Source organism: Prionailurus viverrinus, chromosome A3 (assembly GCF_022837055.1).
Source record: "Prionailurus viverrinus isolate Anna chromosome A3, UM_Priviv_1.0, whole genome shotgun sequence".
Taxonomy (NCBI): Eukaryota; Metazoa; Chordata; class Mammalia; order Carnivora; family Felidae; genus Prionailurus; species Prionailurus viverrinus.
In genome coordinates, this window is record NC_062563.1 from 86,275,739 (window position 1) to 86,301,471 (window position 25,733).

At 36.1% G+C, this 25,733-nt stretch overlaps 1 protein-coding gene across 3 annotated transcripts in view; it reads left to right on the plus strand.

Annotated features, from left to right (window-relative positions):
- APLF (aprataxin and PNKP like factor) overlaps positions 1-24,026 on the plus strand; it is an 81,943-nt gene extending 57,917 nt beyond the window's left edge. Inside the window, exons 9-11 of one of the 3 annotated variants that reach the window (XM_047853819.1) lie at positions 11,695-11,741; positions 21,500-21,701; positions 22,531-24,026. In XM_047853819.1, coding sequence (XP_047709775.1) covers positions 11,695-11,741; positions 21,500-21,701; positions 22,531-22,534 — 253 coding nt within the window. In that variant the 3' untranslated portion in view covers positions 22,535-24,026. The other 2 variants (XM_047853820.1, XM_047853821.1) reach the window with 2 other exon arrangements.
- The last annotated feature ends 1,707 nt before the right edge of the window (positions 24,027-25,733 follow it).

Genomic DNA, 25,733 nt, shown 5'->3' on the forward strand with positions numbered 1-25,733 from the left:
CCCAGTAGTGGTTATGTTTTGTTCAAATGGCAAAGTATTATTTTGGACTTGGAAAAAAAAACTCCAGATAAGGTACTTTGAAGAAATTGTAAGTTTGTTGGATCAACGAAAATTTTTTGGATCACGCCTAGTTACTGAAGCATGATATATATTTATATACTTTTTCTGGTCACATTATTACTATTAGGCAAAAAACACGATGTGGTAAATATGTCATTTATCATAATATAACATCACTTTAGTTTTGCAATTTACTCTTTAACAGTCTTGATTTTCAAGAGTGTATCATTGTTAAGCTGTATACCATTTAGTGCTATTAAAAATGATTAAAGAAGACAATTAGGTAATACAAACAAATTTTATTTAACACTTCATGAAGCAGATGGTCTCCATTGAGAGAACTGCAAAATGGGTTGGAAGGTGGGAAGCTTTTAGAGGATAAATAATAAAGAACAAGGAAGAGAAAAATTGAAAATATCTGATTGGCTGGGGCCACTTAGTCAACCTTACTTGAGGTAAGAAGAAACAAGGAAATAAGTATAGAGCCCAGACAGAGTTGGTATGGCATTTGGGGATTGGCAGACTGGATATATTGTGTTTTTGGTCAAGCAGAGCATTTATAGAGACATGAGCATTATCTAAATGTTGTTTTGCTGACGTGATACCTCAGGCAGGAGTGGCACCGTCTCAGGGCTCCTTACTTTTACAATGCTGGAAGAAGCCTACTGTATCAGAATGATAAAATGTTCTAATTTAGTTTGCTTGAAAGCAAGTTTTTATGTAAATGCGTGCTAGATTTTTTCCTAGAGCCACAGAAGAAAAATATTGAAGTCTCACAGATCATAAAATAACCCACAAAAATCAGCCAGAAATTATTACATTTAGAAAATTATATATGTATGTTTTCTGAAAGTAGAGCTGTGATAAGCCTACATTTGGGAGATGAAATTTACAAGCTGAAACATCTTTGTTTGCTTTTTAATCTTTGAAAATTTGCCTTCACAAAACAGGATAAGAATTATCCTCAAGTAAAAACAATCAGTCTCTCAAGTGAAATACTAGGTTGATTTTTTTTTTCTTTTTGCTTTCTAGTTTTTCCTTCTAATTCCTTGAATGTGTGCAAGTCAGTTTCTCTTTTTGATGTATTCAACTGCATGCAGTACACTAAATAATCTTAGTGTATAAGACTAAATAATATTAGTCTTATAATATTATGTCAGCTACCTAAAGTTATATGGTATTGTATTGTATTTCTAAGTATTGTTGTCTGCAGCCAAAGTTTTTATCATGATAGAGCAAAAATGAAAACACAAAAATGTACATATATGGGTATATGTCATTTTCAACCATTTCTATCCCATGAGTAAAACAGAAAAACCAGTATGAATCACATATTAAATGCATACTACAGTAAAAATAAAGATTCCTAAAGCCTATATAAGAGGTTGATGTTTAAAAAAAGATATAGGGGCCCCTGGGTGGCTCAGTTAAGTGTTCGCCTTTTGATTTGGGCTCAGGTCATGAGCTCATGGTTCGTGAGTTGAGGCCCTGCATCAGGCTTTAGATAGTACAGAGCCTGCTTGGGATTCTCTCTCTCTCCCTCTCTCTCTTGCTCTCTCTCTCTCAAAATAAATACACTTTAATAAATAGATAATTTAAAAAGATACTTAATTATTAAATTTTACTCTTTTCTAGACAACAGGCATTACTAAAATTTTGTTTGACATTCTACTTTTTTAAACCTCACAAAAAGAACTAGTTGATGTTGTTTTAAGTATCTTGCCCATTTAATCTGATTTATTCCTTTTGAGCTGTTTACTACAGTCTGTCAGAAGACTTATTCAGTTTAATGTTTTTGATTAGGTTAAGGTACTTGTCTGAATTAGAACATTAGATACTTAATATCTAATATAACCTAGTGATTGCTGCCTCTGACTCTGACACATTCATTTCCTCTGGTGTGTAATAGGATTTAATGCAGTGCATTATTCCTGTTCTCGTTTGTTAAATTAAGCACTAACCTTACACACACACACACACACACACACACACACACACACACAAATGAATAAAGTCCATCTTCAGTCAGTTTAGTACAAAAATGTAAAGTCAAACTCACATACATTAACTTAGATTTACAAAACTTAAGGCAGGTATGTATTATGCAAATGAAAAAGTCGATGCCTTGTTTTTTGGAAGCCAGTGACCTACTTCTAATTTTTTAAATTATAATACCTTCTAAGAGGGATGATGTAAGGAAGTGTATTAGTTATCAACTGTAAGTGTTCTCATTGTAATGAATCTACAACATGATCTCTATAATTGAAAGAACACAGTGTTTTGCAACAAGCATAAATCATTGTTAAAAAAGTATATTTGAGGGGTGCCTGGGTGGTTCAGTCGGTTGAGCATCCGACTTCGGCTCATGTCATGATCTCACAGTTCATGAGTTCAAGCCCCACGTCGGGGCCTGTGCTGACACGTTGGAGCCTGGTGCCTGCTTTGGATTCTGTGTCTCTCTCTCTCTCTCTCTGCCCCTCCCCCACTCACAGTCTGTCTCTGTCCCTCAAAAACAAATAAACGTTAAAAAATAAAAAAATAAAAATAAATAAAAAAAGTATATTTGATAGTAAATTCATTATCTTTTGTTATTTGCTAATCCAAATTTATAGGTATGCTCTAAAATTTCATTCTATCTCCTGTTTTTGAAAAGTGTCCCAAGTTATTGCAATATTATCTTAATTGATCATGTATGCAAACGTATGCTTCAAACCAGGAGATACTGATTTTGGGGAGTTGCTTCATAAAAATTAGGAATGTGTGTTTAGTGTAAATCCATTATTATTTTATTTGAAGCAAAATGAATAGGTTTTAATAAGGAAAAACTCAGTTGTCTGGTAGTTGAGATTTCCAGAATCAATCATGTGAGACCCGTCAATCATTTTTAGTTAATAATCAAAGTTGATAGTGTCTTATCCACTTTTATAGGATCTGCACACAGAGGGAGTAACCTGTTATTGTTTGTGATGCTTGCAGTTCGTTAGTCATGTGTAAGAATATAATCTTAGGAGAAAGTATCTTAGACTAAATACACTGCTTAGCTGTGCAGTGTTACATAAGACATGGCTGTACTTTTTTTTAAACTTCATTTAGAAGTAGCAGTAACCACATCAATTATATTTATATAGCCTTGAAAAAATGTACTGGAATGTCTTCTGTGACTTTGTTTTTCTTGGTCCTTTATTTGAATATGCATCTTTTTTCATAATAAGAAGTTTGATTACCTTTGTTATGTTTAGTGTTAATTGCACATATATAAGAATTTCAGAGTTCTTTTGGCATAATAGTAAATTGTAATGATATTCAATTAACAAATTGGCTACTTTCTATTATCTCATGCTGGTTACTCTCTTTTTTTATTTAATGAAGACTGTATTTGGTAACTCTTTTTTTTTTTTTTCCCTAAATGTTGAGACTTAGATATTTGGTAACATAGGATTCATGTTTTTGCTTTAGGTTTTAAAATAGATGGTGGCTTTCAAAAATGCAAGATAAATTATTTTGTAATGAAAGCAAAAATAATAGTATGATCACTTATTTATTGAGCAAATATTGAGCATCCGATGTACTAGTCACTATTGTAGAAGATGCTGTAAAATAGTACTTCAGGTTCATTTAAAACTTTTGGTATTAAGTTACCAAATCTTTGGAAGTAAACAAAAATAAACAGTATTATTCTGTTTTTGTTACTGTTGCCTAGTTAATCTTTAGGTATTGCATACGGTGGAGAGAAAATGGGTTTTTAAGTCGGCAGACTTAGGTTGTAGATGGTTATGCTAACTCTGTGGCATAACTTTGCATGTCATTTGATTTTCCTGGGCTTCAACTCCTCATGAAAACATGGAAAACACAGAGGTTGGATCATTTGTATTCTGGGGTCCTGCACTCAGTAGTGGGGTTATCCAGAACACAGGGCAATTTATTCATACTCATAAAGCCAGACCAGTTATATTCCTGGCTGCTCTTTCTTAACCTTCTTTGCTGTCTCTTCTTTTCCCTACCTGTAATTATCACAGGGGCACAGGGCTCGGTTCTCTGATTGCAGCCCTTCTGTATTCTGTTCTTACTCCTGAGAAGATCTAATTCAATTTAATGACACCAGACTCACACTTTGGTAGTTCAAACTTATTACATCTGAAACAGAACTGTTGATTTTTATCATTAGTAAACAACTCTTCCCCAAGTGTTCACCTGTGTAAATGACTTCACCATTCACACAGTATTTAGGCCTCAAACCTAAAAGCAGCCTTGATGCTTCTCTTTTCTTCACATGACTCATTCAGTCCATCAGTGGTTTTTGCCATTTCAGCCTTGAAAACATATTAAGACCGTGACCATTTCTTACTTCCCCTACCTCTACTATTTGAGTCATAACCACCATCATCTCTTACCTGAACTACTGCAGTAGCTTCTTAACAGATACCCCTGTTTCTCCTCCTGACCTCCAATAGTTCATTTTCCAAGCAACCAGAGTAATTCTCTAAAATTAGGTCCTGTCATGTTTTCTTACTCAAAATCTCCCAATACTTTCCCACAAAACTCTTTATCATAGCTTACAAGCCCTTCTCTGACTTCATTTCCTGCTGTTTTCTTTCTCACCCATTCTCTTTGAGCTACACAAATCTGTGTGTTTTTCCAGATATCCTAGCTTGTTTCCTACCTCAGGGCCTTAGCAAATTTACAGGTATTTTCTATTTCCTCTTCCTAGAGTGTTCTTCCTTCCGATATGTATCAAATACCAATATCATAAAAAGCAAAACTTTTTTTGAAAATGTGTATTTTAAAATATAACAGCTCCTGAAGCCCAGTGTGGTTATGGGTCTATAGTTTTAGGTGTAGAAATTAAAGATTACCATTAATAATTAATAATAATGAAAAAAAACCAACTCAGAGCCTCAGGATTTTGAGGCCTGCTAAGTTAGAGAAAATGCCATTTGTGAAAAAGATGGATGTAAATCTTTTATGAATGAACTCTAAGTATTTCCATTCATTATTAGGAAAAAGTCCTAGTGGAACTTGGCATTATTCTTGAAAGTTATTTCAGATGTTCAATATGTCCCCATGGAGCTGCACAGAATTGCCACTTAGCCTCAACCCAGGGTTGTATGAAAAAGACATTCTGCTTTGTTATGAAATGACTGATTTTTGAAAATGAGATATGCATAGGTAAGTGTTAGAAAATATTATATAAATGTGAGAAGTATGGGGAAAATATTCAATCATAATAATATGTATTATTGAAAGCCAAATCAGGTATTTAGTATTAATTGGCAATTACTTTTACTAACACATAGAGTTTCCAAACATTGTTAGCTATCTAAAAGCAAAAGTAATTTCTGTTTCTTGTTTTTAATTTTTAAAAAATGTTTATTTGAGAGAGAGAGAGAGAGAGAGAGAGAGAGAATGAGTGGGGGAGGGGCAGAGGGAGGGAGACAGAGGATCCAAAGCAGTCTTTGCACTGATAGCAGTGGGCTCAGTGTGGGGCTTGAACTCACAAACTGTGAGATCATGACCTGAGCCAGAAAGTCAGGTCGAATAGTCACCCAGGCGCCCCATTAATTTCTATTTCTATAAAAATAGCTGACACCTGGAATATGCTTAATAGCCTACAAGTGTTTATACATATATATACATATTTAACCCTTGGAATAAACCCATGTGAGGTAAGCAGTATTATCCCTGCTTTACAGATGAGTAAATGATGGCTTGGTTTATAGGACTTGTCCTGAATCACACAACCAGTAAAAGGTATAGTTCAAATTCAGAATCAGCTCTTTTGATCCTGAAACCTGAACCCCTTTCATAGCAATGCCAGTGATCCAGCGTTTAACAAGCCAGGTCAGAACAGGTCCAAGACACATGGCATCCATTTCTTAAGCATTTGTGACTCTGTGTTCCTGTGTTCCTTGCACAGTTGATTGACCAGAGCTAAGTGTCTTATGCTGAGCAGTCGGTGTCTCAGGAAACTGATTACAGTGGAGTCTGCTTAATATGATTGTTAGATTTTCATTGTTTCCTGGGGAAGTAATATGAATTGTTAATGGCAGGAAATTCTAACACATTGTAGGCTTAGGTTTGTACAAAAAGGTTCAGTGAGTACTTGGATTGTTAACTTTGTGTGAATGTAAAGCAGTTTCAGCACATTGACACTGTTTCCAACCTAATAGAATAGGCAGTCTCTGGGATCTTTCCAGTAGAAAAACTGCCTTTCACAACTGAGGTCTGAAAACATCAGGATCCATCGATTAGGATTTATTTAAAAAAAAATTAAGTATGAACATGAACTGAAAAAACTTAATCAGTTTAGAAATTGCTAGAAACTGCTTTTTGTATTCCAACCAATTAGAATTTTAAACTTCGATTTGTGTTGCAAATGATTCTTTCACATTCTTTTCAACAATTATTGTCTTTAAATAATTAAGTTTATTTATTTTGAGAGAGAGAGCATACCCGTGCACACGCATCAGTGGGGGAGGGGCAGAGAGAGAGAGGAAGAGAGAGAGAATCCCATGTAGGCTCTGCATCTTAAGTGAGTGAAGAGCCCAAACGGGGCTCAAGCCATGAACCGTGAGATCATAATCACAGCCAAAATCAACAGTCGGACACTCGACTGACTGAGCTACCCTGGCACCCCTCAACAATTATTTTCTAAAGAAATAATAGTAAAGCTAGCAAAAACAAGTTTCTTTTTTTCTTATAAAATAGAAAAATATAAAATATTCCATCATTTTGGGAACTCATGTAAAACTTAATTAAAAAACTTTTTTCAAAGAAAAGAGTTGATAATATTCTAGTAGATAAATTTGTTAAGATTACCGTTGAATGCCACCTTGTAAAAAGTGCTATAAAAGGTATTAAAAGGTATAAGAAAAACTCTGTGGCTTCCAGTGACTGATTTGATGGATGATAGAGATAAAACACACACATGCACACACACATTTGTGTTGACAATTTAAATTTTTTTTTTCAACTTTTATTTATTTTGGGGACAGAGAGAGACAGAGCATGAGCAGGGGAGGGGCAGAGAGAGAGGGAGACACAGAATCGGAAACAGGCTCCAGGCTCTGAGCCATCAGCCCAGAGCCTGATGCGGGGCTCGAACTCACAGACCGTGAGATCGTGACCCGGCTGAAGTCGGACGCTTAACCGACTGCGCCACCCAGGCGCCCCTGTGTTGACAATTTAGATGACAACATAAGAAATTATGTAGTGAGTACCAAACAGTAGATATAGACGACATATTCTAGGGCTGTGTCCCAGTGATTATCGGCATTGCCTTTCTGAGGGAGGTGATTTTAACTTAGGCAATGTATACTTAGAATATTCTTGGCAAAAAGGCTGGGAGCAAGTATCTATCAATGGCAAAGAATCAAAAACTACTTTCCCAGAGTAGAAATGAAGGAAGGTTGAGCTGCAGATAAAGGTTGGGACTGGGATTATGGGGCACTTTGAAGAAGAAGATAATTTAAGAGTTTAACATTCAGAATACTTATTTTTTTAACATTTAAATTGCTACATAAACAAAACATGTCTAAAATTTGTTTTTATTTTGAGTATGTACTTTTGCATGTGATATACTATCTTTTCTTTCTCGGCTCATTTTCCTCCTGAAGTGTGTCTATTCTGAGAGTTATATTTATCATCAACGAAGAAAATATACGTGGAAATATATCCTAAAATTCCTAAACAGGAAACTTCTGAACTTATCACAGAGGATAATTTTTCTTTGTTTTCAAGATAGAGTTTGGCCTCTAAATGTGGAAGAGTACCAAATCAACTAGTTGCTTCTGGCCTCCATCGCTTACACTTGTCTTAAAATAGCAAGTTCTGTGAGAGGGTGGAAACTATTATCAGAGCCTCAAAGAAACATTTCTCTCTCTAAGGCAGATGAAAATCTGTCCATGGAGCTGAAAATCTTTTTTTTGTTTTCTGAGTACAAAGTTTCATAATACATTTTTCTGCTCTTTTTGGAATATATAAGTATTAAGCTTTTTTTTTTTTTTAAGAAATCTTTCATTCTGAAATGGTTTGCCTAGGTAGTATGTAAGGTTAGATTATGTAGATGGGGTATATGAGTGCAATTATGGATGTGTTTCAGGATAATAGAGAAGACAGGGGGCGCCTGAGTGGTTCAGGGGATTGAGTGTCCAACTCTTGATTTTGTTTCAGGTCATGATCTCATGGTTTATGGGATCGAGCCCTGCATTGGGCTCCATGCTGATGGCGCAGAGCCTGCTTGGGGTTCTCTCTCTCTCCCTCTCTCTGCCCCTCCCCTGCTTATGCGCTCACACTCTCTCTCTCAAAATAAATAAAATAAACTTAAATAAAAAAGATAATAGAGAAGGGGAACCACCTTCTGCAAACTTGAGGTTGAATCACTACCTGCTTCCCACCCGCATCTGCCTTTTAAAAATGTTGTTTTCACTTTCAGTCTATCTGGCATTGACAACTGTTATCAGCAGTCTTTTAACTGGTATTTGGTGCGTAAACTGTACTTGAGTCTCTGTTAAGTCCTTGGTTTCATTTCTGTACTTTTTTTATTTGAGTGTAATTGACACACAATGTTACATTAGTTTCAGGTATACAGCCTAGTGATTCAACAAGTTTATATATGCTGACCACAGTGTAGTCGCCATCACTCTTACAGTATCATTGACTATATTCCTTATTTTGTGCCATTTATTCACTGACTTGTTCATTCTATAACTGGAAGCTCTCCTTCACCCATTTTTGTCCATCCTCCAGTTCCCTCCCCTCTGGTAACTGTCAGTTTGTTCCTGGTGTTTATAGGTCTGATTCTGATTTTGTTTGTTTATTCATTTTTTTTTTTTTATTCCACGTGAGAGTGAAATCATATAGTATTTGTCTTTCTCTGTCTTATTTCACTTAGCATAATACCCTCTAGGGCCATACATGTTATTTATTGCAAATGGCACAATTTCATCCATTTTTATGGCTGTATAATATTCTGGTGTGTGTGTGTGTGTGTGTGTGTGTATACATATATATGTATATATACACAAACATATATATATATATATATATACACACACACATACACACACATATATATATGTATATATACACACACACACTACATCTTCCTTATCCATTTGTCTATCGATGGACTCTTAGGTTGCTTCCATATCTTGGCTATTGTAAAGAATGCTGCAGTAAACATATGGTGCATATATCCTTTGGAATTAGTGTTTTTCTTTCTTTGGGTAAATACCCAGTAGTGGAATTATTGGATCATATGGTATTTCTACTTTTAATTTTTTGAGGAACCTCCATACCGTTTTGGAAGAGGCTCTGGTGGCAAACAATTAAGACTGTATTTAACTTTTTAATTTTTCTTTTCTTAATTATTAAAGGCAAAGTGGGAAAAGACAGGACTGCTTAAGACCTGAAAAAAAAAAAAAAAACATTTTAAAAAGGAGAGGAGTTCTTGGGTGGCTCAGTTGGTTGTGTCTGACTCTTGGTTTCGGCTTGGGTTATGATCTTGCAGTTTTGTGGGTTCAAGCCCTGTGTCAATCTCTGCACTGATGGCATGGAGCCTGCTTGGGATTCACGGTCTCCTCTGTCTCTCTGCCCCTCCTCTACTTGCACTGTCTCTCTCAAAATAAATAAATAAACTTTTAAAAATTTTTTTAAAAAAAGAAAAAGTTTTAAATCTCAAAAGACCATAAATAGTAACAACAACAACAACAACAACAACAACAACAACAGTGGAGCATCTGTGTAGAGGGTTAACATTTGAAGAATCTCGATGAAGGTATATGAAATTTCAGGGCACTAATCTTGCTACTTTTTAGTATGTTTGATATTTTTTTTCAAAACAAAAAGCTACCAGTGTGTTTAATTTTAACACACACACACACACACACACACACACACACACACACAGAGTTTTTAAAAGGTTACCCAAAATAATCTCAGGTGACCAACGGTCTTTTTCTAGATTATTGATGAAGAATAATTTTGGTATTAATGTCCCTCATGTGTCTGTTCTTCCTCCCCTGACTTGTCCAGCATTAATTGAATTTTAATTCAGGCTGAATTAAACACATCAGTAAGGAAAGGTCTTCCCACAAATCATCACAGCAGCTTTGTTCATTTGCACCTCTCTTTGCCGCATTTAAGTTGTCCAGTTTATTTCTCTCAACTTTGAAGTTTCTTTTCCATTAAAAGGTCACATTTGGGTTAATTATCCCAAATACACAATCTTTTGTAGAATCTTTTTTCCACTTTTCAAAACTGTTGAGTTATGGCCCTAATTAACTGTGTGGTTGCAATCTTATACTGTATTAAATGCTATCCTAAAAAGAAGAGATATTAGCAATAAGCAATGTCACTGACACTTGACACAGAGACTGACATACAATTAGTGCCCCATGACTATTTCTGGAACCAGTGATGGATGTGTCAATGGCTAACATTAATTACTTACAACTTATTGCGTCCTTAGACTAAGGACTTGCTCCGTATTCTTCATGAATTCTCACAACAGCTTCGTATGAGCGGTGCACCTCAGCACATACCTATTGTCAGTGTCCCCCAGCTCTCCCATATTAGCCCACCATAGAGAGGTACTCATCAAGCTGATAATGATGGACCAGTTACTGCTTTGGATTTTGTGCTGCTTGGGCAGTTTATTAGCTAAATGCTATTTTATTCACGTTTAGCTAATAAAATAATAGAAGAGATCATGAGTACGTATAATAAAAAATAGATATCCAAACAGTAGTTTCCGTTTGACTTTGGAATATGTCATATGAATTTCTCAATGCAAATTAACTTTTCTGTATCCTCATAACAACTGGCAATCTTTTTTTTTTTTTTTTTTAATTTTTTTTAACGTTTATTTATTTTTGAGACAGAGAGAGACAGCGCATGAACGGGGGAGGGGCAGAGAGAGAGGGGGACACAGAATCTGAAACAGGCTCCAGGCTCTGAGCAGTCAGCACAGAGCCCGACGCGGGGCTCGAACTCACATACCGCAAGATCGTGACCTGAACCGAAGTCGGACGCTTCACCGACTGAGCCACCCAGGCGCCCCAACAACTGGCAATCTTAAGAGATATGACTTAAGTGCTTTGGTCTTTGGATTCAAGAAGAGCCTTAGAAGTATCCTCTTAGACATTACATGCATACACACATAGACACACATATTTGATACTTTGTGTTCTATGTTTTATACACTACTTTACATTATATTTTTATATATGGTATATGGCATTGACATTTTAGAAATACAGTATTGTATTTTGGGAATATGATATGTTGTATTTTATTTGCCTTATACTGTTTTTCTCTAGTAAGTCTTGAGGTAAAAATTTTGGTTCACCAGGATATCTTTGCATCTGCCCAGCAGATATTTCCCCAGAAATATGCCCAGCATGTAGTAGGCACTTAATAAATGTTGTAATTAAAAAGCAGATGCTTCATACAACATAGTGACTATAGTTAACAACAATAACAAAAAAGCAAATGCTTTTCAATAAGACACTTATTGGGACCTAATTTTTATTTGTAGGTTAGTGTTCTAGTTTAATTTAAATAGTCTTTACTAATATTTAGTGATTGGAAAACTCTTATATTTGCCTTTTTTTTTTTTTTTTTTTTTTTTTTTAGGAAGAATCCCCAGCACAAGATAGAATATAGACATAGTACACATCCAGGTAAGTAATTTTAGTTGAGTAAACTCAAAATGAAACTGTCAAATGATTCTCTTGTTGAACCTAGATGTAGTTTCCACTTATGTGAATTTTTTTTATCTCTGCCTCCATGAATTTGCTGATTTTAATGATTTTTCTTAGATGAAAAATAGTGATAAATTTTTTATGTAGCAGAGGTTTTCTACAATCACTGCATAACAATGTGTATGTATCCTTGTATCTGTTTTGATTCTTTTGTTTGCCAGTACCTGAAAACATGATCTCAAACTAGCCTAAATGGTAATGAGAACTTACTGACTTCTTTAAGTGAAAAATCCAGAAGTAGAGATGGATTTAGATAAGATTTACTGCTTTGACTCATTAGTAATGTCAATATTGTCACCGAATATCCTTTCATCATTCTGTCTTGAGAGGCGTCATTATTATCCTAAGACTGGCTCCTGTCCCAATGAAGGAACTATGTGCATCCTTATTCAGCACCCATGTTTATATGTAAGGAGAGAGAGAGGATGAATAACTTTAGCTTTCACTGTTCCTACGAAGAATCAGCAAATTCGCTTTTTTTACTGGTTTAGATCACATTCTTACTCTTGGACCAATCACTATGACCACTGATTAGTTTGTACCATCCCTGGAACCAAGATAGGGTCACTGCAGGGATCCCCAACAGAAACTAAAGTTTTGGAAGAAGGAGAGGGAGGGAGGACAGATACCAGAGAAGCAATGATCAAGTGTCCTTCAGTCCTAGGTACAGCAGTTCTATTTTACCTTCTCTTTCCCCTGCTTCCAAACTCTAATATTTTTTTACCTTTAACAGATTCTGGCTTCTTCATATCATTTATATAGTGCAGAGGCCAATTCAGCATACAGTATTTCTGCCCACAGAGTGAGAGAATAAAATGCATACTATACAGGCTGTGACCCCATGCACTTGTGTGTGCGTAAACATAACCACCTTGTAACCAAGTGATGAAAATAATGAATTTCACCATAAGAGAATTCCACTTGAAATTTCTCATTGAAACACACTTTCATGCTTTAGTACTCCAGACACAAATAACTCATTTTATCTGAGCTAATAGGGTATAGAGGTTATATGTTACACTTTTTTTTTTACTGGGGCTATATCTAGTGATATAGCATGTATGGTGGTTAAATGAACTTTCCTTCCAGGAGTCATGTAATGTATAGCAATTAGAGCTATATTTCACTGACAGAGTTTAACACTGTCCCATGAAAAGGCATTTGACACATCTGTATTTTTATAGAAATAGGAAACATTTTCCTAAAAGTTATCAATATGCATCAGATGGCATAGTTAAAAATATCTGAATTTTCTTTGAAAAGTCTCTTTGAATTATTATTAGAGAATCTTCTGAAGGAAGACATATTTTTGCAACAGCTATAAGAAAAACTTTTCATTGGAAAGACAGTTTTCTTAAAAAGTATAGATAGTTTTATTTTTAATCTACTTTCAAGGGTTGTTACATGGCAATGTAGTCAGAACATTCTTCCTGTTCTAAAACTTACAAATTAGGTTGTCTGGAGTATTTCAAATATTAAATTGAATGTTGGGGGGTCTCATTGTATTTCTTAACTTAGAGATATTTAACACTGAATTCTAACATCCTTGTTTTTCTCATCTCCCAAATCCTTAAAGTTTAACATCGCCCAAGTTCTTAATCATGTTTGTATACCTAATTTGTTGTACACTTACTTATTCATTTATTATGTCTTCCAAGTGAGCAGAGTTACAGAGATCCATGAGAACCAGTTCTGGCTCTATATGCTTGTGATGAGATGGTCTAAAATCTCCAAGGAAAGGGCAGGAGCACTTTCTAGTGGGACTTATCAGGGCAGACCATGATGTGGGAATTTATGCTAAGTTGTTCTTGAAATTGGCCTTGGTTGTATTTAAATCATCTTTGTCTCTTAACTTTGTGGTTGGTAGGTATAGGACATCCCAGTCAAAGTAAATAATAGATCAATCAAGGACCTCTAGGTAGAAATGGTAAGTTGTGTGTGGAGTTAGTAAGTGGATCAGTTTAACTAACGTGGAGAGTTTCTGTAGTTACTGTGGATGATAATGAAAAGATATATCAAAGCCAGATTATAGAAGCTCTTGAAAGCTAGACCAAAGGTGTGGGTGCATTGGCAAATAATGGTGAGGCAGTATTTTATCCAAATCAAGCTTCTGACAATGAACAGTCTGAATTAGAGTGGGAGAAGTCTTCTGGGTGTTAATTAGGCAATTGAATAAAGGGCCAGAACTAGAGTGGCCACCATGAGAATGGAAAAATAGAATTGGATACAAGTGAGAGTTTGAAGGAAAAATCAGATGTGCCAACTAATTGGTTATGGTGTGGGGGCTGGAATGACATAAAGGAAATAATGATGACTCAGAATTATGATACAGTTTATCAGGTGACTGGGGATGACATTTACATATCGTAGAGATCAGGAGGAAGAACCAGGTAGTTTTGTTTTGTTTTTTGTTTTTGTTTTGTTTTTTTGAGAGAGAAAGAAAGAAGGGCAGAGGGAGAGAGAAAGAGAACATCAAACAATCGTGAGGTCATGACCTGAGCCGAAATCAAGAGTCGGACACTTAACCCACTGAGCCACCCAGGCACCCCGTCTCCTTTTTTTAAAGTTTAAGCATGTTGAATTTGAGGTGGGGGTATCATAACTACACAATAAGACAATAAAATTTAATATAGTACCACTATTAAAATAACTGCGTTGAATTCTTACTAGTTAACTTCTGATTTGTAGCACTCCTAGAACATTTCCGTCTGCAGAGTTCTTCCACACACGTAACAATTTATGTAGTGCATTTTGTTTTCTGTAGGTTTGATGCTACCATGTGTTAAACTTCTTACATATCTAATTGGGTTAAAATTTCACTAACTTTCCACACTTTTTTAGAGTGCTGGGGTTTTGGCACAAGATATTGAATGCAAGAGTAATCAGTGCCAGGAAAATTTTATTTTATACTTTCTTAGCTAACTTACCTGTTGAGATATTTAAAAGAAATTATCATTAGCATTTTGTCATCTGATTATTGAAGTCATTCTGGCTTTTATCATTATGTGATATGCATTATTCCGTGCTGTCAGTACCATTCGTGCCTGGAAATTTAGAATTTTCTATTGATAGCTATTTTAATATTTCTCTAGTTCTGCCACTGTATGCGCACATTTGCTTATATATGCTTTTTTCCCCAGAGGTACAACCCAAAAGCTCTAAAAGCTATTGTGAAAATTAATGGAATTTAAATGAGATTATATAAACTGCTGTTTAGTGTGGGGAAAGCTGAGAGATTTGGGGATATGAAAAAGGCTAGTGCAATGGTATTTAAAAAAAGAAATTCATATATAATAAAGTAGATCAGAATGGTAAAGGAAAATAAAATCTGAAGAATTATTGATGTTAAGCTGTAAATCTGCTATGAGGCATCTGGCATCTTAGATCCTAACACCCGAAATCTGTGTGCAAAAATCAGCAGTTTGGAACAATCTTTTCTTTCTGTAAAACCAGCATTTCTTCCAACATGTATTTGACACTGTACTCTTCACTAGCTCTTCAGACTTATGTTCTTGGGGTAAGAGTTGACAATGAAATTTTAAACTGTAAAAGAAAGATTAGATACAAATTTAGGAATTGTCATTCTGATATCACACATTCCTCTGCATAAATAGAAAAGTCAGAAATTGCTGTAGCCTAATTCCAACCAGTTAATACCATGTTGTTTTAAACGTGTTAAGAGTTTGTTTCTTCCCTAACGGTGGTTATTTTCCATCATGGAAGTCTGATGTTACCCATCAATTTTTAAAAATAAGTGGCAGCCTATGCCTATTTCTCTTGTACTGCTTCGTGCAGTCAAGCTGTCAGTCCATTCCTACATTTCATATTACTCACTGATCTGTAGAGAAAATGAAGATTTCTACTTTGGCCTTAAAATTAGAACTTCAGTTTTAAAATCAGAATTCAGAAAGGATTTTTGAAGTAATTTAATCAACATCCATTGACTCACAGATAAAAACATAAATTCCATTAAGCCATTAAGTTAAATGACTTGTTCATTTTTTATGGGCTTGTTGATGACCCAGATCTTTGGACTTCTACCCTCCCATCTGTCTAGCCTCTTTCTCTTACCATGGTGCTTTTTAAAGAGACTTTTTGTTGAATGAAGGGGATGGCCTATCACATAAAAACAGAAAACTAGCAGCAAGAAGCTTCTAAGTGAAGGTAGAGGAAAAAATGACTTCTGAGTTTGCCTTGATTTGGAAGAAACAACCTCACTTCTTTTTTTTTTTTTTTTTTTTTTTTAATATTTATTTGTTTTGGAGAGAGAGACAGAGCGTGAGTAGGGAGGGACAGAGAGAGCCAGAGACACAGAATCCGAAGCAGGCTCCAGGCTCTGAGCTGTCAGCACAGAGCCCGACGCAGAGCTCGAACCCACAAGCCATGAGATGAGATCATAACCTGAGCTGAAGTCGGACGCTTAACTGACTGAGCCACCCAGGAGCCCCTAAACAAGCTCACGTCTGATTTCTCAGACACACTCAAGAATTACATTTCAAATCAGGTAGTTGTAATACAAGAAAATGCTACATATAGGCACTTATTTTTTCAAAAATGGCATTATGCTATTTAATTCTGTGGAAATTTAACTACAAAAAATAACACTACAAAAAATTATGTTTTGTTGTAGAGTAAACAGTTAAACAGCTACTGCTGTATCTCCTGTTAGTTTAGTTTAGTTTAGCATGTTAATAAGCTTTTCACCAACCACGGCATTCTCTGGACAATACTGGAGTCTTGGCTTGGGATCTTCTGTGATGGGATTCCTCATCGAATGTTGCCTGGTTCTCTAGTCAACAAGCTTCCTTGTATGAGAAGCTTTCTTTGAAATTTCTGTATAGCAAACAGTGCTACTAGCAAGGTTTATGTGAACGTGACTACTTGCATCACTTTAAATCCAGATATCCAGATACTATACTGTGTTTCAGCTTGCCCAGTTAGAGAATACATGCATGGGATTTTTTTCCTGCCTTGATTTCAGTGTTCTTCATATCCCTTTTGTATGAAAATTTGCTAATTGTGTGGTAAAGATAGGCATTTTATTCCTAGGTTAGGTGGTAGCCATGTTTAGTTAAGAACCGGGCTTCTTGAGATTATTTCCATGATTCAGGAAATCATATAATAATTCACATCAATAGGTGTGCTGATTCAGAGCATTTTCCAAATAAGTAAAGTTTCACTATCTGCATGGACCAGTTACATCAAAAGGCAGAAACTGTACGTTTTCTAAAAACACCTTCAGCAATAAAAAAAAAAAAAGTAGGTGCCCATCTAGATGGCATTTACACTGTAGAATATTTATTTTTATTTATTTTTTAGATGTCTATTTATTTTGAGAGAAAGGGAGAGAGAGCATGTGTGCAAGTGGAGGGGGTGGTGAGGCAGAGAGGGGAGAGATAGAGAACCCTAAGCGGGCTCTGAGCTGTCAGTATGGAGCCTGATGCAGGGCTGTCTCACAAACCATGAGATCATGACCTGAGCTGAAATCAAGAGTCAGACACTTAACCAACTGAGCCACCCAGGTGCTCCTACACTATGGAATATTTAAAGTCATGCATTAATTGGCTAAGGAGGGTCCATTATAATTGATTCCAGAAAGATAATCACATGTCAGCATTTAAAACCCTGTTAAGAAGTATGGACATGACGCTACTAACAAAGGACATAGAGCTGGATTCTAGAGCTGAGTTTGACTCTTCAGGTGCTTTTCCTTAAAGCACAAAATACCTGTTCATGTGAAGTAAAATGGATGAAACTTGACTGCCAGCTACTTGGAGTTCTGTTATAGATTTTTTTTTTTTTTTTTTTTAGATTCTGAACTTCCTATTAAAAGAATATGAGTGTAATGTTATGTAAATGACAATTTGATAGATGTAAACAATTTTTTGAGGAAACAAATAATATGGCCTATTGCTCAAGAAATGAGCCTGCCCAATAAGTTGCTAAAGATTTCCAGGGTTCATTGAAGCTTAAAGCCCCTTCAATTAGCAGGATTTAAATAAAAGTCTTTATTGTAATTCATTGTATAGACAGGTTAGTGATAAAAGTGTAGGTTATAATATGAAGGATTTCTGTAAAACTAAAGGTGTTCAGCAGTTGATTTGTTCGTTCATATATTCAACAAATATACATATTAAGTGTCTTCTATATGTTAGGCACTGTTACAAGAGCTGAGGATACAATAGAGGCAAAGTCTTGCTCTTGTAGAAGTTTACAAAGGTGGGCACTGTACATGTAAACAACTATATGATGTCACGTAGTGATAACTGCTAAGAAGAAAAGTTATGTAAGAGGACAGACAGAATGACAAAGGTGTGTGTGGTGGGAGGCAGGTGCCATTTTGGGTAGGATGGTAAACAGACTCTGAAAATTTGATATTAGAGCAGAGACTTGGGGGAGAGAATAAGAGAGGTGATTATCTCAGGGAAGAGCATGCTAGTCAAGGGGAAGAGTGACTCCAAAAGCCCTGGAGATGATCCTGCTTGTACTGTTCAAGGAGTAGTAGAGAAAGGGTAGAACTCAAACAAAGCGAGTAAGTGAAGAGTGGCAGATGAGATCAGAAAAGCTAGCTGTGGGCCAGTTGTGTAGGGTCTTAAGGCCAGGACCTATACACTTGATCTTAGCCAAAAGGCCAAGAAGCAATAGAGGCCAGGACCTATAAGTAAGGACTTTGGTTTTAATTCAGAGTGAGATAGAAAGCTATTGGAAGGTTTTCTGGCTCCTCTGTGGAGAATAGACAAGAGTGGATGCCAGAAACCAGTTGGGTGAACATTGGAACTGGTTGAAAAAAGAAGATGATGGTATGGGGACCAGAGTATGGAGTAGATGTAGTGAGAAGTGGCAGATAGATTTTGATGGCAGAGTCAATAGGATCTCTTGACATATTGGATATTGGGTTTTCAGTGGGGGATATTCAAGGATGACTCCAAGATTTCTTGGAGAAGGTCAAGGTTGGAGAAGTCATATACTAAGACTGATAAGAGAAAGGATTTGGGTGAAGCACCTCAAGAGTTGTGTTCTGGGAATATGTTTCGGATGCCTGTTAGTTATGCAAGTAGAGAGAGTATATAGGCAGTGAGATAAAGGAGCCTGGAATTCAGGTGTTAGTCAGGGCTTAGCATATACATTTGGGAATTTAGGATATAAGACTGGAGTATGTTAGAGAAGAGAAACAGCCAATAAAGCAGGAGGAGAACTTGAATTTGTTTCAACTTTATGTATGTTTCTCTTATAAATCTTCAGGGTAATTTCTGAATCTGAAAGGAAACGCTTTGCTGAGATGTCACTAGTTATGTATATGAAATACTTCCAAAGCAGAATGGCGAAGAAGAATATTGTTCTTCCCTCCTCCCTCCCTCCTTTTGCCATCTGCAAACTGCCCTCTAAATGTTTTTTAAATGTTTTCTATCATAAAAGTTATATGGGGAGTTGAGATTAGCTAGATGTAAAACATGCCCTCAGGATGCTTACAGGAGATGAGAAATGTATACAAATAAATACAGTGCTACATTTCCCTTAAGGGACTGGTGTGCTTCTTATGCTAATGAGCACTGTGCAAATCATTATGTAGCCTTTTTAGCCTTGGCTACCAAGAAACTTGGGGAGAAACCTGATGCTCAATTTATAATAATTATGTTAAAGATGAAGGTTGACATGTTTACATTCTGGTTTTTGTGTTCTTAGTTTCTATTTTCATTTGTATTTTTTATGACCTCATTAATATAAGCTGGCTCAAATCCTCTCTGGAAATGAATAGCGATATTAAGAAAAATGTAAATGTCCGGACTATGGCAGTTAAGAGGACAGATAAATTACCTTACTTTTTTGTGTTTTTTGTGTTTTTTAACTGTCTATTGCATGTGAACATTTTAGGAAGAGGTGAAGTAAAGCATATACAGAAGTACAAACAATAATATTTTTAACTCCTCCATTTGGTGTTCACGCAGGGATTGTCCTCTGCCATTCATAGATTTCCAGAGAGAATCTTCCTACTTGTTTCTTTTTTTTTTTTTTTTTTTTAAATTTTTTTTTTTTCAACGTTTATTTATTTTGGGGACAGAGAGAGACAGAGCATAAACGGGGGAGGGGCAGAGAGAGAGGGAGACACAGAATCAGAAACAGGCTCCAGGCTCCGAGCCATCAGCCCAGAGCCCGACGCGGGGCTCGAACTCACGGACCGCGAGATTGTGACCTGGCTGAAGTCGGACGCTTAACCGACTGCGCCACCCAGGCGCCCCCCTACTTGTTTCTTAAATGCTCCACATCATCCTAGGGAGCTTATCTTAAAATAAGCCTGTTGCTTGCAATGAAAATAAAAAAGTGGGATGAGGGAAGAAATGGATTTCGAGATGGAAAAATTCTATTATAATTCTGGTATTATTTAGAAACCTATAAATTCTAATGGTGTTACCATAGTCATCCTGATATTTTCAGCAATCCCAGTCACTGAAACATGAACTGGAAGATCTATAAAACTAAACTTTACAAAATGTGTAGACTCATATTTTCTCATTTGATCACAGATTGTGCCAGCTTTACTGTGATAACAGTCCCCAAATTTCAACGCCTCACAACAATAAATAGGTGTATTTCTCCTTCGTGTGTCCCGTGTGTGTTCTCATCCTGGAAGCCGAGCTAAAGGATCAGCCTGTATCTAGGATGAGGGAGACTGTGGCAGAGGGAAAATGGCTGCAGCAGAAACTACAGAAAGGCTCTTAAAGCTTCTCCTTGGAAGTGACACACACCATTTCCACCTACTTTTCTTTGGCCAAGTCTGATGTCAGTGGGGTGGTTAAATATAATCATATGACAGGGATGGACAGTAAATAACTGGGACAAAAATACATTCTACCGCCCCAGAGGGTAGGAGAGCATAAATATGATTATGATATTATTATTTTATTTACTTATTTATTTTGAGAGAGAGAGAGAGAGTAGGGGAAAGGCAGAGAGAAGGAGAGAGAATCCCAGGTAGGCTTGGGAGGCTCAATCCTTACTTATTTATTTTGAGAGAGAGAGAGAGTAGGGGAAAGGCAGAGAGAAGGAGAGAGAATCCAGGTAGCATGGAGCCCAGTGCAAGGTTCGAACTCACGAACCATAAGATCATGACCTGAGCTGAAATCAAGAGTCAGACACATAAACAACTGAGTCACCCAGGCACGCTTGATTATATTATTAAGGAACCATTATTAGGAATCTCACAGGACATTTAAAATTTTTTTAATTTATTTTTTAATGTTTATTGAGAGAGAGAGACAGAGTGCAAGTGGGGAAGGGGCAGAGAAAGAGGGAGACATAGAATCTGAAGCAGCCTCCAGGCTCTGAGCTGTCATCACAGAGCCCAAGGTGGAGCTTGAACCCACGAACTATGAGATTATGACCTGAGCCAAAGTCGGACACTCAACTGACTGAGCCACCCAGGTGCCCTCACAGGACATTTTAGTTTCAGGATCCTCTTAGTAGGAAGAGTTAGAATTAAACAAATGTTTTTTAAAAAGTTAGAATTCTAGCAAAGAATAATTTTAGCCCTCTTTCTAGAAATTTGTGGTGGTTAGCGATGTCTTAAGTAACAATACTTCTTGTCAGAGAAAGACATTTTATAGTTAGATATCTCTACTCTCAGGTTTGAGTGGTGATTGATCTGTTGTGTACCGAAAAAAAAAAATTTTTTTTTTCAGTGAGGAGCATATCAGATGAAGATAGTGATAATGTTGGGCGATCCAATGAGTATGACCTCAATGACCGTTTTCTAGATGATGAGGAAGAAGAATATGAGCCAACAGATGAAGATTCTGACTGGGAACCAGGGCAGGAAGACCAAGAGAAGGAAGATATGGAAGAGCTTTTGAAAGAAGCAAAAAAATTTATGAAAAGGAAAAAGTAACTTTTTTTCTGTGCTAATATATGGCTCATATTGTTCTTTCTGGAAAAAATTCAGGAACTAAGGAGGCACTTAAGCAATAATTGTTTTCCTTCTTTTTATAGTTATGACTTTATTATTGACTCTTTGCAACTGAAACATTGATAGGTCAACCTTCATGCAGTGGATGGAATTTGTTTTGTTGCCTTGCTTTTTCTATCCTATTTAAAGCATCTGGAAATAGGAAGCAGAGAGTTAAAGAGAAACAATTGATATTTTTTTCATTTACTTTGTGTGTTAGTAATAAAAAGTAAAAGCCATAGGTTGCACAAAGTTTGGCCTTGTTTCTTTTTTCCAAAGATTCTATCTTTATAGAATACTAGGCAAGCATAACTAGGCAAATTACATCATGGGTGGGAAAGCATGCCTCTTTCATTGCTATTGCAGTAATTCTTCAAGCAGAACCAGGCTTTAAAAAGTGACAGCCATCATATAATGGCTGTTATTTTTTCTAGTACCCTGGATATGAGCTTTACAATTTCATTTGCTACTTTTATGCTTTGAAACTTGGGGAAATTAGTACCAAATGGATACTGAAAATAGATTCAACTAGACTATCAAAATGTTCACCATGCAGGGAATGTTATTTTGTCCCCTGTATCTGTAATTTACTGTATGTCTGAACTTGAAAGTAGAAAAACCCAAAGGATTTGACAGTTTTGGGTTTTTTTTCAAACCTGAAGTCCTGCCTGATTATTTTAACTCTCAATGTTCTTTCATTACATTAAAAGATATAGAAATGATTTTTAACCATAATTTTCTCAAATAACGTTAGTTCTTTTTCCTCAGATGAAAGCAGCAAGTTGTCTGCTAGTGTTCAAGATTCTGGCCTTTATTTCAAGAAGAACCCCTTTATTCTCCAGTTTTATGAAGTATATCTCTGTTCTCAAACGACTTTAAGCCCTGTAGTACTCTTCATTTTAGGTGACTTAGAATTTAGAATCTTTAATAGCAGTTGGGTATCCGAACACGGCAGTAGGCATAGTATTGAAATCATAAATCACTAGACCAAAAGTATCCTTGTTAAATACTAATATTTTCTATTCTAAAAGAACCTAGAAATTTATATCTTAAAAAAACAAGACAGATTTATAATTGTTCTTAGTGTTTTTGAATGTCTTTCCAAGTTAATTATGTAATATTAAAATTAATTTAAGCTGACCAGGACAAGATAAATGTTTCTTTAGGCTATTTTACCTATTATTCTAACGTTGCCTTTGTTATTTAATAACTCACTTTTCCCTTCTAATGTCCCTTTAGTCTCGGGAGCTTGACAGATCTGTGAAAAAAAACCTTTTGACTTATTCTCATCCCTGCATTGACTCAATCCTTAAAGTGTTTTTTAATCCACTCATAGATAAATCCCAAAGGAATTGAGAACGTGTTCACATAAAAACTTGTACGCAATGTCCACAGAGGCATTATTTATAATGGTCAAAAAATGGAAACACGTAAATGCTCATCAGCTAATGAATGGATGAACAAAATATGGCATATCTCTATAGCAGAATATTTTTTGGCTATGAAAAAGAACTGAAGGATTGATACATGCTATAACATACCTGAAGATGTTGTGCTAATTGAAAGAAGCCAGACAAAAAAGGCCACATATCATATGAACTCGTTTGTATGAAATACCCCAAACAGGCAAATCCATGGAAAGTAGATGAGTGGTTGCCAGGGGCTGGAGGAGGTGGGGACAGAGGGTGACTGTTAATGGGTACAGGGTCTCTTTATGGTTGTTAAAAATGTTCTAAAAGTGTCGATGGTTGCACAATTCTATAAATATACTAAAACCCACCAAATTGTACACTTTCAAAGGTGGATTTTATGGTATGGGGTTTATGTATTTCAATAAAGCTGCTATAAAAAGAGAATGTAAGAGGTGACACTAGTCTTTCAGAAAGAAGAAAGCATTAATGTCAGAATGTGTTCTTGGCAATAGTGTAGTAGCTCATGGTAGCTGTTTTTTAAGGATAATTTGATGTGGCTTACCTACTCATCCTGAAGACACTATTGAGTATAACATATCTCTCTGTCTATCTATAACTCACTTGACTAGAGTGTAGTGTAAATTTGACACTTGCAATTGGATTATATTTAAATTTGTGATTTACAAAATAGAGGGAAAACTGATGACATTAGCTTGTCAGTGGGCTCAGGAGCAAGAGCAATGTTAACAAAAACTTGGTTCTTTAAAAGTAATTGCTGTCCCAGGGCTCCTGGGTGGTTCAGTTGGTTAAGCGTCGGACTTTGGCTCAGGTCATGATCTCGCGGTTCGTGAGTTCGAGCCCCATGTTAGGCTCTGTGCTGACAGCTTGGAGCCTAGAGCCTGCTTTGGATTCTGTGTCTCCCTTTCTTACCATCCCTCTCCTGTTTGTGCTCTGTCTCTATCGTTTGCAAAAATAAATAAACATTAAAAATTTTTAAATAAATAAATAAATAAATAAATAAATGAATAAATAATTGCTGTCCCAAACAGTGTATAGGAGCTAACCCTCTCTGTCATGTGGGTTCACAGAATTTAAACTATATCTGTGTCTCACATTATACATTTCTCACCAACGTGCTTAATTCTAAAAGCAAATGTTTTTTGTTGATTTCTTGGTGGGGGTGGGGTATTTCTGGGACCTTGGGAAGCTGAGACATGAAGATTTTCAGTGACCCCTGGACACTGATTCTGTTTTTGCCCCAGGTAGAGGACGGCCTTGTTGATACTATTGGTTTCTAGAACTAGAAGATCCTAGTGGTTGTAAGCATTCATTACATGTAGTGAGAGCAAATAGATTGTGAGCATAATTTTCCAGAATGATGACATAAAGCTGAGAATAAATGGGCGATGACTTTCTTCCAGTTGATGTGTGCAGAGTTCAGTGTCACCAACATACCCCATGGTGGGAGGAAATGCATACTGACATCCTGCATCCAACCCTGCTCTGTTGTTCCTATAAAGTTCTCTTTCTTGAGTAGGAATCTCTAATGGGTGTGTGCGTGTGCGCGCATGTGTGTGCGTGTGTGTGTGTGTGTGTGTGCTTCTGCCAATCTGCAACCATACTCAGCTCCTCTACAATAGATATTGAAAGAAAATAAAGATTCATTACTGCTGGCATTATTACTGGCTATCCTAATATAATGTACATAATAAACTTTAGTATCCTAAAGAACCGCAGTTGTGTTCTGTTGGGCCCAACACCCTGTCTTAGGTGTTGGTGATTCAAAGAAGAATAGCATAGAATCCCTATTTCAATGTGCTTGCCATTGGTCTACTCAGAAAGATAGAATATACTCATTCAGTAATGACTACTGAATAATATGGAGGTTGCAAGGGAGAAAAAGACCATGGGGTCTACAGTCACAGAGCTTACAGAGGCAGTGAGACAATTACCCAAAAAACAACAGAATGCGACTAGTCAGAGAAGGGCATGCTGGATTATAATTTAAGCATCTTGTCTTGCTGCATATTGAAATATAGTCTCAATCTTGAGGAAAAGCCTTTGTATGATGGAGTTGCAAGCTGAGTTGGTAGATTTTTTCATGGAAAACAATTTTTACTTGAAAGAATTATAGGCAGATATGCTACAGTTATTCAAACTTGAGTATTTGACAGACATTTCCTCAAAAATGTACTAAGTGGGCCTGTTTTTCAAGGGAAATAACCAACAGTATTGGTTATAATTGTAAAATATAAGCTTTCAAGCAAAAATTAGAAATTTGGAAAATCTATATTTGTCACTATGAGCTTGATAGCTTCCCAAAGCTTTAAAAACTGTTATCATGGTATTGTTAGTAATGTAATATCATATAATGCTCTTAAGGCATTAGAGAGATTTACAAAAGTGTAAAACATTGCCACTCATCTTAATAAATTAAAAAATAAACCTAATTGTTTTTCATAAAATACATAAAATACATTTCATAAAATACATTTTCATAAAATACATTTCATAAAATACAAAATAGGTTTGTTGTTTTCAGATGAATTAGTAAATGTT